The sequence below is a fragment of the Pristis pectinata genome, chromosome 27 (genome assembly GCF_009764475.1).
Source record: "Pristis pectinata isolate sPriPec2 chromosome 27, sPriPec2.1.pri, whole genome shotgun sequence".
In the NCBI taxonomy this organism is placed as follows: Eukaryota; Metazoa; Chordata; class Chondrichthyes; order Rhinopristiformes; family Pristidae; genus Pristis; species Pristis pectinata.
The window spans coordinates 14,938,803-14,952,520 of NC_067431.1; the positions used below are offsets into that span (position 1 = coordinate 14,938,803).

A 13,718-nucleotide genomic window follows, 5' to 3' on the forward strand; every position below is an offset into this window, starting at 1 on the left:
CATTACAACTTTGGATGCCAATCATAACCAATGATCCAAATATTTCAGAGACACAAGAGACTGCAGATGCTGGAATCTGGAGCAACACACAAAGAGCTGGAGGAACTCACCAGGTCAGGCAGCATCTGTGGAGACAAACAGACAGTCAACGTTTCGGGTCGAGACCCTTCATCTGGACTGAAAGAGGACCTGGATTCACCTATCGCCTGGCAGCTCTTGCCCCACCCCTTCCCTTCACCTTTTTATACTGGCTATCTCCCCTCTATCTTTCAATCCAGATGAAGGATCTCAACCTGAAACACCACCTGCCGATTTCTCTCTACATGTGCTGCGTGACCCGGTGAGTTCCTCCAGCTTTTTGTGTGTTGATCCCAATATTTTAGTCAGCTGGCGATACTAATGATTCTACTCGTTCCATTCATACCTTGTAGATCCATGCTTTATTTCTTTACTTGTCCTATCACCAGCCTTTTACCTTGTATCAACTCTTTTCTCAATTAATCCCTCTTCCTTCCATCCTATCACAGACCTTTTTTTTTATTCTCTGCCCTCTTCATTCCATACTTGACTAAAATTCTAATACTTACAAGTTCTCATGGAGGATTAACAACTTGAAACATAAATTCCATTCTCCACAGATCTCTGCCTAATGTGCTATGTATTTTCAACATTTCCTGTTTTAATTTCATATTTTTCCAGCTAATTCCATTGATTGGATCACCACTGTAAAGTTACCCTTGACACTTCCAGCAATTTGCCTTATTAATTTTTCATCTTTTAATGTACAACATAAAGTAGATCAGTAGACAACTGAAGCTTCATTTTTTTAAAATAAACTGTCAAGTAAATAATCTCAGAAAGCTCTGCTTCAGGTAAGGTGTCCATGATTCAGATCACACGCTTGAGGCTATGAGACATTGTCTTGATAAAATATTGGAATAGATAGTTTTCCATAAGGAAATGTTCCATTAATGCATATTCCATGATTCTTTCTGTTCACAAATCAGCTGTGGAAAAATACAATTTATGCCAATGGAGCAGGAAGTTTACTCCAATATGAATGCCTGGCAAAACTATCATTAAAAATGGGGAACTGTAATTTTAGTATGTCACTGAATTACTTACAATAACATTTAATAGTTAACAGGATGATGTGGTATTCAATGATGCTTTGCCTTAAGAGGAAAAATAACTGGTTTTCTCTCTAATTAAATGACCTGAAACAAAATGATAAAAGTACAACAACAATTTGTATTTATTTAGTGCCTCCTAAATAACATCCCCAAACAGGAACTTTTTCAATACAAGTTGCCCAGAGCAAATACCAAAAGCTTGGATAAAGAAGTAGATTATGAGAGGTATCTTAAAGGAACAACGAGGTAGAAAGGAGTGAGTTCTACTGAGACAATAGGAATAGCGAGGACAATTGAGTAGTGTGGGCATGAATATGTACAAGAGAGTTTGCAGGGAGGAGAGGTAAAGGGAGATGGGAAAGAGAGCACGATGAATCCAGGTTGAAGCCGAACTCACTGAGGAAGTGTTTGCTCAATTCAGAGGCTGTGGAAGGAAAGCACCGAAGATATCTTGTGACGAAATATGTAATTTTTAGAAATGCAATTTTGCTGGATGACCATTAATTATAGAGAAAGCAGGCACTTTCCAATCTTTAATAAAAAGATGAATTTTGCCACTTGTTCGTGCAAATTACCTCTTTAGTTCCAAAAATGATATACAACACAATGGCACAGACAGACTGATGGTGATTGCTAATGGGTTTAGTGCTGCTCCAAAAGAGGGACTTCAGAGTGCCAGCTCTCCTTACAGTGTCTAATTTAAGAAGTGCTTTAGGTGATTATGATGACTGTGGAGTTGAGATAGATTATATGTGCATCTCAATTCTTAAGTAATTCCAATGACGATTTGAATGAGGTACTGTCAGGCATATGATCATTTTGCACTCCTGTATAACTGACAGGGTGGAATTTCAAGCAGTTCTGTGTGAAATTTGGAGTGCATATTGTCTTGATTGGGTCAAATGCTTTACTGCACTGTTCATACACAGTGAATGATACACTGTTCTATTTGTATTCTATGTGCACATCTGTGGGTGCTTTAGGTTTTGTTATAGCTGTGCAGTGTTACAGAGTCATAGAGCTGTGCAACACAGAATTGGGCCCTTTGGCTCAACTCATCCATATTGACCATCCTGTCTATATACACTAATCCCATCTGCCTGCAATAGACTCATATTCCTTTCCTCCTTTCCTAACCAAGTACCTGTCCAAATGCCTTTTAAACACTGCCTCTACCACTTCCTCTGGCAGCTCGTTCCATCCAACCACCACCCTCTGTGTGAAAAACTTGCTCCTCAGATCTCCCCTCACACTTTAAACCTGTGCCCTCTACTTTTAGACTTCCCTACTCTAGGAAAAAAGACTGTGACTATCTATCCCAATTTTATAAACCTCTATAAACCTATCCTATCTATGCCCATCGTAATTTTATAAACCTCACCCTCAGCCTCCTACATTCTAGCAGGAATAAACCCAGCCTATCCAATCTCTCCTTGTAACTGAAGACCTTCATTCCAGGCAACATCCCGGTGAATCTCTTCTGTATTCTTTCCAATGCTTTCTGCACATCATTCCTGCATAGGAATTATCTCAAATTTCACCTACTTGAAGAAAATACATTATTTTGTCCAGGGTCATGGATATTTATAAATGCTGGTAGTCACAACAGAAATTGAAGGAATCAAAAATAATATACAGTAAAATGTAGGGTCAGTAATCAGGATCCATGACAGTATTAGGATGATATTGTCCTTTGAGAAACAAAGTTTGATGTGCACTTGAGGCACACTTCATTATGTTCTGTCGTACTGCCACTGTGCTAAGTTGATAGATGCAGAAGCAATCTACAAGCTCAACATTGGGCATTCTTGTAAAGCTGTGACCCTTGCAAAGCCAGGTTCTTCAATCAATTAAATCACACCACATGGTACCTTGAGACAGCTGAAAACGTATGAGATCAGACAACATCCTGTCTCTGGTAATAAATCCTTGTGCTGAAGGAGCTGTAACTCTACCCAAGTTGTTCTGGTACAGTTACAGCACTAGAGTTACTGCAATCAGAATACTGCATGGGCTTGTCCTTAAAGTCAGGACAAATTAAATCTGGCTATTAACCACCTCACCAGTCTACACCCAATCATCAGCAAAATGATGGAAGGTGTTTTCAACAGAGATCATAGAACATTTCTTCACTAGTAACTTTCTCACCGTTGCATTGTGTGGGCTTTGCCAGAAATATTCCAGCTTTGATCTAAGCATGGACATTCCAGAGCTTTGGCAAGAATGACTGGCCTTGACATCAAGTTACCACACTGGGTGTGGCAACAAGGAGCCACAACAAAATTTATGTGAATGGCCATCAGTGAAAAAACACTCAACTGAGTGGAATCACACTTGGGAAAAAGGACCATAACTGTGATGGTTATTGGTCATTCATCTTAGCCCCAGGATGTAGTCATAGCTATCTTCAGTTGCTCCATCAATGACCTTTCCTTTATCAAAGGTGGGAGATGGTCTCTGATGATTGTACAATGTTCAGCTCCATTCACAACTTCTTGGATAGAGAAAGTCATTACCCTCCATCTCAGTAGTCCTGATTAGCCAACTTCTTACTTTGGGTCACTGATCCCTGATACCCCAGTCAAGGAAAATATCACCCGTGAACTTACCCTGTTGTAAGAATTTCATATGTTTTGGTGAAATCATCTTATTCTTTTAATCTTTAGAGAGTAAAGGCCCAGTCTGCTTAATCTCCCCTCAACAAGCATTTTCCTCCCATCTCAGGAATCAATCAGCGAATCTTTGTGACACACCTCCATTGTAAGCATATCCTTCCTCAGGAGGGAGACTGGACATGTACACAGTATTCCATATGTAACTGTAGTAAAATGGTTTTTCTTTCATACTCTATTCATCTTGCAATAAAAGCCAACATACTCTTTGCCATCTTAATTGCTTGCTGTACATGCACATTAACTTTCACTGATTTGTATACAAGGCACCCAGGTCCCTCTGAATACTGAACTCTCACCATTTCAAAAAATACTCTGTTCATCTCCTTTTCCTACCAAATAAAAATCGATGATTCTATTTTTATACTCTAATCTGTTTTTATTTCTATTTTGTTCTATCCAACATACTGCAAAAGAACCTGGATCTCAATCACTGGAGCTCAACCACCACACTCAGTCTAACATTAAGACTAATAAACAAAGCTATGTAATTCTATTCCAACAAGCGTTAAAGCAGAGATTAATGGGATTTATAAATGAAAACTGGATGACTATTTGAGGTATTGACCGAGTCAGGGAAATAGTAACAGTGAGGGTCACTGGGATTAACAATGGGTCACATTGCCAGTAAACCAGCACAAATAAGACACTGCTTTCCCCACTTGTTTATTCTAAATTCCTCTGGTCCTTATGACCAGGGCTTATGAGATTACTTTTTTCCTTGGCATTCAGTTGGGAGTGAGGATGGATCACTTCCACTCTGGTTACGTGGGTTCTGAAGTGGCTGATGAGGCCAATGTGTGAACTGCAGATTCTTCCATAGATGGGACAGATGGTAGCTGATGGAGAGGGCAACTGTGTAGTTTGTGAGGTGACCCATCCAACAGTCACCGATAAAGGGCTTCCATATGCTCCCAATGCATGGCTTTCAGGATCTCAACACCTTAATTCCCCTTCTCCACTTTAAGCAGTCTTGGGCTAGAGATTCCCAGGAGTCAGTAAGAATGCTGCATTTCTTCAAGAAGACTTTGAGCACATCCCTGAATCTTTTTCTCTGTCAGTCTCTATGACAGAGCTTGGAACAGAGTGTCTGCTTCAGGAGGCTGATATTGGGCATCTACATGATATGGCTTGTCCATCGTCATCAACTGAGTGAAACTGGACCATCAATACTGGGGAGGTTGACCTGGGAGAGGTCACTGATGTTGGTTTGCTTATCCTTCCAGTGGATTTGGAGGGGGAGGATCTCCAATCATGCTGGAAGCATAATGGACTTTTGTGACTGCTCCAGCATGGCAACATCAATTCTGATGTTACAACCAGCTCAACATCTTCTCCAAACTACCTAAAATACAAAACTCTTGCTTGCAGGGAAAACAGTTATTTTTAAAAGATATAGTAAGCTTTTGACTCAGTGACCTCGAGAAAATCTGTTTTATTGTCATTTTAGCTTTTCAATACATCTGATAAAACAATTAAAATGTCATATTCAGTTAGTCTTAGGGACATTCAAAAAGCTGTACAATTTATGAGAGCAAAATCTGTTGAAGAATAAATGGCTTGCTATTATAAGCCTTTCAATTTCTTCTTTCCATTCATTTGAACAGCTTGGAGTTTTCAGTGTTCAATGTGTCATGTTACAGTTAATGGAAAGAGTGCTATCCTCTCAGAACATCAGTGCATGCATTATCATATGACACTGTCAGCTCCTGCACAATGACAAATCTCTGTTTCTTTTCCACAGCTCAGGCTGCCTATTCCCCACTGGAGGTGACTTCAAGTTTTCAGGTTCCTACTGTATCAATAAGCAGTTCTACAAGGTCACCTGAATAAACCAAACTCTTTTGCCTTTTGCCTTTCCCAGTTTAATGCTTGTGAACAAATGATCCCAGAATGACTACACATTCCAGAAAAGATCTCAGGTGCATAGCAACTGTTTATTGTTACTTCAATGAACCAATAAAGGTTGTGTCTGTGCAATACCTGTAGGAAGAGTGGCTGACTGTACCTACATTTGCAGAGGTGGGTGGTTGTGCGCAGTTTGTGATATATTCTAGAAACTGGCAGTAAAATTGTACAGTAAAATTCCAATAATCTGGCAATCCTGATACTTCAGCAGCTGGGTCACTCATTACTCCGGAAGGTGAGCCAGGGATCCGAAGTACAAAGGGGCTGTGTGGTCAGAGCCAGGGTATGAATGCTGCAGGAGCTGGGGTCAGGAATGTGGGCAGGTTTGCAGCAGAACTGGGGTCATGAATGCTTGTATGGTTCAGCTTGTTTTACTACGCTGATACCTGTAAGCAGAAACTCATCAGTTTCTATTTCCCGCTGTCTTTAATATCACCAGGCTCACTGGAAAATGTATTGTACTAATATGTGATAGGTTAAAAAAAAACAGGAAAAGAAAAATAAAAGTGTGTGTTGGGTATTAACAGGAGTGACATCAAGAGTGCAGAAAATCTGCTTGTTCGGCATCACTAAAATGCCAGATATTGGAGTTTTATTGTGCTTCCACTTTTCCTCAGGTCCTGAAGCACCAAAGTTCTATGGATGTACAAGGCTGGAGAAGAGAACAGCTGTGTGGCAGTCAAAGAGAGGGAGGGAGAGTCACTTGAATAAACCAAACTCTTCTGTGGTTTTTGATTATCCATAGAGCTAATATTTGCAACAGTGTCCTAAAGCAGAGGTTCCCCAAGTCTGAGTTTTAGAGTCATACAGGCCCTTCGGCCCAACTCATCCATGCCAACCAAGGTACCCATCTAATCTAGAACCATTTGTCTGCATTTAGCCCGTATTCCTCTAAACCTTTCTGATCCATGTACTTCTCCAAATGTCATTATTGTACCTGTCTCAACTGCGTTCTCTGGCAGCTTGTTCCATATAGGCACCACCACCCACCTTGGGGAACAAGAAGTTGTCCCCCAGGTCCCCTTATGTCCTAAGAAGCTTTTAGAAACATTGACTTACAGCAGCTATCCATGTGTGCATGCGATACATTTAGCTTGGTTCCACAGTGGAAAGCAGGTGCCAGATAGACTTTATATTGTTTATGATATACCCCTTTATAACTACAGAAGACATATTTGATCATCTGGAAAATAACTGAGAAATTGCAAATTTGTTTTATTAAAATTATAGTAACAGCTGAGACAGGAAAGGGAAGAAGAAGCTGGAGCAGTGTTTGCTCAGGCCAAGAGGGGAGGAGAAGGGCGAAGGTAGTGACAGATAAAAGATAATACTGCCACTTCTTGGTCGTGGCAGTGGGATTTTACTTTAAAAGTGAGATCTTTCAGTTGCAGACTTAATGCAGTCAGGAAGGGTGAACTGGTCATTCATCAGCGGACGTCAGCAGGTGGACTTTGAGACAGAGGGCTGCAGTCAGGAGGAGGGCAGATAGGTCATTCACAGCAAGCCGTTTCTCATGGGATCATTGACGGAATGTATACAGGAATAGCTGTGCATAAGACTCATGGGTTAGCTCACAGCAGGGGGAGTAGATAGTCAAGAAGGGTTTCCTAGTGTCAGCTGTTACTTTGAAGTTTTCAACCTTGAATAGAGGCAGAATATGGAATTCTGGCTTGTTGCCATTTATAAAAAAAATGCCTAGTCAGGACTTCCGCACAACCAGCAGTAATCACATTACCTATCTATTGTAAATGTAAAGGGCAGGGGGGAGCTCCATTTCTACACATTATACGGAACTAATACAAACAAGAAAAACTGGAAATATTCAACAGCTCATACAACATCTGTGCAGAGACAAACTGTTAATATTTTAGTTCAATGACCTTTTAGCAAGTCCTGAATGCTGTGGGATTCCACATGATGCAAGTCATGTGGTGAATTTACAATCTCAGTTTACGGGAGGATTGGGTTGAGGTCCAGATTCAGCTACAGCTGTAACTCATCAAGGACTAGGCAAGGAAAAATGTTAAGGGAAGGAATTGTCTGTGGTTGTTCTGTATAAGAACAGCAAAGGGAGATTCTATTTGGGGACAGATCCAATGACTTGCCAATAGAAGTGGCAGCAGGAAAGAGTTGGGGGATGTGAAAAATGTTGGGGGATGTGGCAGTCTTGCTTGACACCAAACCATAGTCGTCCATCAGCCTGCTCCCACTGCACCGCCCTGCCAACCACAAATAAAAGTTCCAGGTGATCCCTGAGGGACTGCCCATGAAGAAGCAGAAGCTCAAGTAAGTTGCCGTAAACCTCAATGACAGGAAACAAGAATCCACGACACCAATACAATGATATTAGAGGCCAAGAAGGCATTATATTTCCAAATGCTGCTTATTTATGGAGCCATTTTGCTGAAAGCAAAAAAATCAGTGGCCATTAGCCATGTTCCTTTTGAGGCCTTACCGTGTATTTCCGATTGTTCTCAAGCAGTACATTGTCTCGCAGCCAGCTTACAACAGGTTTGGGGTTCCCGAATGCTGTGCATGTGAGGGTGATGCTGCTTCCTTCCTTGGCTTTCACATAGACAGGAGGAGTTTCCGTGAATGTAGGGGGAGCTGAAGAGAAAGCAAAGCAAAGCAATCTCATTAAATTACGCACATGAGTACTCCTGAACATTTCCAAATACCAGTTTGTAATTTCTTCATTGATAACATATGCTTGTGTGTAACAGTGTGAGGCCATAGCTCTTTTGATGATATTGTTTCAATTTAGCACCACACCATGCTAATGAGAGGCATGATTTCAGGCCAGAAGCTTCCCCAAGGCAAAATCTAACATTGTTTAGCCAAACAGAGAAGGGAAAAGAACTCACCGTGAATGAACTGTATCAGAATAGTAAAGAGAACGACTGCATAGAAAAAGCAATGGGAATGGGAGGGACAGTAAAACTAGAGGTTGATCCCAATTTACTTCATTAAAAGGTCTTACAAATATTTCTAGTTTCAGGACTCAGTGGAGCAATCATTTCAGCTACAGAAGAGTGTAGCAGGTGCACTGGGTGATGTTCCTCTTGTTAGAAAGCCCTAGAGAATCTTTACTTGTGAACATGTCCATGTGATTAGTGTAACCCCATTAAATACAAAGTTGCACTGTCACTCATCTCTCAGGAAATGCCCTGCATCAAATAGGAGTAAAAGTTCCAAAATACATTGTCCAATACAACAAATTCAAAGTTCCAATCTTAAACCACAGTGATGGCAAATATCCTCAGGGTTCAGAATTCTCTCAATCCCTCCTTGGTCAGGTAATCACATATTTATTACTTTACATGAAATGAAAATGTTGGGATAATTGCAGAATTAGCTTAACTGTTCTGATGAAGGGTCCCAGCCCTGAAATGTTAACTCTTTCACTTTCCACAGATGCTGTCTGACCTGCTGAGATTTTTTAGCATTTTCTAATTTTTTTTTCAGATTTCCAGCATCTGCAGTTTTTTTTAATTTTCATTTAGGTTTTACTTAATTTATATCATTAAAGATTTCCTTATTGCAATTTATACTTTTTAAATAAATGCTCCATCCCACAAACTGTGTAAGGAATACTGAATAGGAAACTGCTGAATGTTACCTATAACTAATCAGACCATCAAGTGAATTTTTCCCATTTTTCTTTATAGCTCATCACAGGTAAACTGGATTGAGCTTTTACCTTCATGTCTAGGATTTACTGCGTCTTAATTACTTCACCTTGGGATTGACCCACATATATCCAACCAAATGATATTGATTATTAACCAAGCATATCAGATGACATTAGGGTCATAGTGTACTGAGTGAACTGCAACTTCATTCTTCCCAAAGGATTGCAGACTGCGGTAGACAGAGATGTATTACTGACACTACTTTATTAAACTGGAATTGCAAGGATACAGTCAATGCTATGAAAGGTTAAGTAAAGTTAAGTTGATTATAGTAAAGGTAGGTTTATTCTTAATGGAACTTGACAGGGCACAATTCATCATAAATGCAACAATAACTCAGTTGTGGCTTCTTAACATTTCAGTGCAGCTGGGTTCTTCCACAGTGGTACCAATAAATGTTACACATAGTGACTAAAATTTCAGTCGCGGTGAATTTGAGTTCAAAATCTTGATTCACTGCATCACTTCAGGTGCTCCAAGTAGAAAATATTATAAATGCTCCAGTACTAGCCTACTTTGGGGTTGGTAATGCTGCACTTGATGGGGTGACCTCTAAAACTTGTACACAGCGAGTTGTCAGCACCTTCTTTCTTCAGCTTCCTTCTTTATTCCAATTTAGAGTTAAAGTTTTCCTGTTGACTGCTAGAAAAACTTCTCATGGTATTTAAAAAATTCTGCTCTTAGTGCTTCACATTCATAAACATGCTCAGGAGTCTCTTCTGAGAGCTTTTGCTGAAACCCGTTCCTCTGGACAACTAGAGTCGGCATTTGACCTCAATATCTTAAACTACAATGTTGTGAATTCCACTTCAATTAATGTAACCTATCAAAGAACAAAGATCTTTTCCAAGCGTCATTCAAGTATATACCATGTCTTAAGAAGGAGCAACTGTCACTCTGTAATGGCTGAGCAAGACAGCATGTTATCAGGAAGGCTCATTATGTTTTCAGGTGTAAGACTGTAAGCTCCCTGGTTCTTATCAGAGTCTGTTTGACACAACGACATGATCCTTCTTTGTTATGTCAATACTAGCAGCGTTATTATATTATAAAATGTAATTTTGTCAAAAAATTAAACTTCTGAGAGAGAATTGGTTGGATTAAAATGTTTAGCTCTTCAGCAAATATAATAATCACTCTGATTTTATCCCCATTATTTCTATTTGTTTGGACTAATGCTGATGGACTTCCTCAAACAATTCCTTTCTTTCTTTATATTCCTCTGAGATATCTCAAAGCACTTCCCACACCAAAATTACTTTCCGATTGTAAAGAGTGCTATTGTAAACAATGGAACTGCCACTTTGAATATAGCAACATCCCTCAACAATAATTTGTATTTATATCATGTTTGGATTAAAATGTTCTTAGGCACTTGAAAGAAATATTAATAAATTCACGAGGAGATATGACAGGTGATAAGGAGGTGGATTTTAAGAAGCATTTTTAAAGCAGTGAAAGAGGCAGACAAGGTTCAAAAGAAAAAATTCACAACTTCTGAACTTTCTTAAGTTCTATACAGCTAATACATTTCCTTTTAAGCATAGATACAATTACAATACAAGAAAGCCCTTACAAACTAGTCATGGAGTCTTACAACATGGAAGCACGTCATTTTCAGGATCGATCCTGACATCTGGTGCTGTCTCTGTGAAGCTTGCAGATTCTCCCTGTGACTGCATGGGCTTCCTCAGTTTGCTCTGGTCGCCTTCCACGTCCCAAAGATGTGCTGGTAACTGGATTAATAGACCACTGTAACTTGCCCCTAGTGTATAGATACGTGGTAGAATCTTTTTTAGGTGGGGGGAGGGAGTTGACGGGAATGAGGAGAGAATAGGTCACAGGAAAAATTCATGGGGAATGAGAATGTTCTTATCAGCTGGCAGAGAATGGGACAAATAGTCCTCCTTTATGTCAACAGGAAATATAGAAACACAGAAAAATAGGAGCAGGATTAGGACCTCCAGCCCTCCAAGCTTCCTGCACTGTTCAACATGATCATGGCTGATCCTCTATTTCAAAACCACATTCCCACTTTCCCCACATACTCTTTAATGTTTTGAAATATATCCATTTCCTTCCTAGGAAAGTTCAGTGACTTAACCTCCTCAGCCTTCTCTGGTAGACATTTCCACAGGTACACTCTGCTTCTCAGTGACACCATTGCTCCTTACTTCAGTCCTAAGTCCCTGTGACTGTAACCCCCGTTTCTAGAACCCCCAGCCAGGATAAACATCCTTACTGTATCCAGCCTGCCAAATCCTGTCAGAATATTGTGAGCTTCAGTGAGATCTCCTCTCATTCTTCTAAAATCTGGTGAATACAGGCTTAATTGACCCAATGTGTCCTCATATAACAGTCCCTCATTCCCAAATGGTGAACAAATATTGCACTTCCTTTGACGGCAAGTACAGCCTTTCTTAGCCCTGGAGACTAAAATTCGACACAACGCTCCAGCGTGTCTAACATTTTCTTTTGAGAAACAAACTAACATAGTTTGCCATTTATCTTATGTATAAAATGCTAGGCTCTTCCTTTATATTAGGTTCATTTCTTGAAATTTTAATTAATCTGGTCATCTGTTAGAGATATTATTCTGTCAGTAATCTGTAATATCTGGAGGTTTTTATCAGGTTATTATCTGGAAGTGACCAGGCCATTTTTTGGAGTTCTCTAATAATTTACCTTTACATCCAGAAAGTAGTTATCTCTCGGCATTAGCCTGAACATAGAACATTACAGCACAGTACAGGCCCTTTGGCCCATGATGTTATCCTGACATTTTATCCTGCTCTAAGATCTATGTAACCCTTCCCTCCCACATAGCCCTCCATTTCTCTATCATTCATGTGCCTTTCGAAGACTCTCTTAAATGTCCCTAATGTATCTGCCTCCACCACCTCTGCTGGCAGTGCATTCCACGCACCCACCACTCTCTGTATAAAAAACTTACCCCTGACATCCCTCTTATGTCTTCCTCCAATTACCTTAAAATTATGCCCCTTTGTGTTAGCCATTGTCACCCTGGGAAAAAGTCTCTGACTGTCCACTCGATCTATGCCTCTTATCATCTTGTACACCTCTATCAAGTCACCTCTCATCCTCCTTCTCTCCAAAGAGAAAAGCCCTAGCTCACTCAACCTAGTCTCATAAGACATGCTCTCCAATCCAGGCAGCATCCTGGTAAATCTTCTCTGCACTCTCTCTAAAGCTTCCACAACCTTCCTATAATGAGGCAACCAGAACCGAACACAATACTCCAAGTGTTGTCTAACCAGAGTTCTATACAGCTGCAACATTACCTCACGGCTCTTGAACTCAATACCCCAACTAATGAAGGCCAACACACCATACGCCTTCTTAACAACCCTATCGACCTGTGCGGCAACCTTGAGGGATCTATGGACGTGGACCCCAAGATCCCTCTGTTCCTCCACACTGCTAAGAGTCCTGCCATTAACCTTGTATTCTGCCTTCAAATTTGATCTCCCGAAGTGTATCACTTCACACTTATCCGGGTTGAACTCCATCTGCCACTCCTCAGCCTGCGTAACACATTCAAATGCAAATCGTTCACCAGCTACCCAAGTGGGAGCATCAACCCATTTAAAATAAAGGGACTAATTATTCTACCAAGAATGGCAAAGGCATTTCTTCAGAATCCTTACTTGTACGTTAATATCGAAGCAATATAATTTCAAAATATTGATATCATTGTGTGCTTTTGAGATTAGCTTGAATTCTTCTCGTCTTCCTACTTATTAGAATTCTTGATAAAACAATGTACTTTGCAAATGAGATAATTATAAACCACAGTCAACCTGAAAAATGTGTTCTTCTTAAATCACCTTATCTTGCTGCAAGTAAAGATGTTTGAAAATTAAATATGTAGGTGGAAATTTATATCTGATCATCACCAACTCCTAAAATAAACTGCTCTGCAGAAAATCATTGGAATTTTTGTCATAGAACATGAAAATGTGAAAATTAATTAGTTGTGCTGCTTGCCCTTCCACTGAAGGTGAATAATCTGAAAATACTACAATTAGCCTCAAACTCATGTTTTAAATCTCTTTCTGCTGTCATTTGCAACTCAAACATTGTTTCTTAAGGAAAACACTTGTACTTTACCTCCATTCAGAATAGTGAATTAAATAGTGTGACTTTTAAATTATGAAATCGGACATTACAAATTAGGGAAAAATAAATCAAAGGGGATATACTTGTTAACAAAAAAGTAACCATTATAAAATATAATCCTCAAGAACTCCTAAATCTTTTCCTTTGATGATCTTTCTCCAAAGGTGAGTACT

The 13,718-nt window shown here is 39.8% G+C and overlaps 1 protein-coding gene across 1 annotated transcript in view; it reads right to left on the reverse strand.

Moving 5' to 3' along the window:
• The window catches only part of LOC127583746 (protein turtle homolog B-like), a 553,788-nt gene that overhangs the window by 207,781 nt on the left and 332,289 nt on the right, over nucleotides 1–13,718 (reverse strand). Inside the window, 1 exon segment of the mRNA XM_052040046.1 lies at nucleotides 8,169–8,320. Within this exon segment, the coding sequence (XP_051896006.1) occupies nucleotides 8,169–8,320 (152 nt within the window).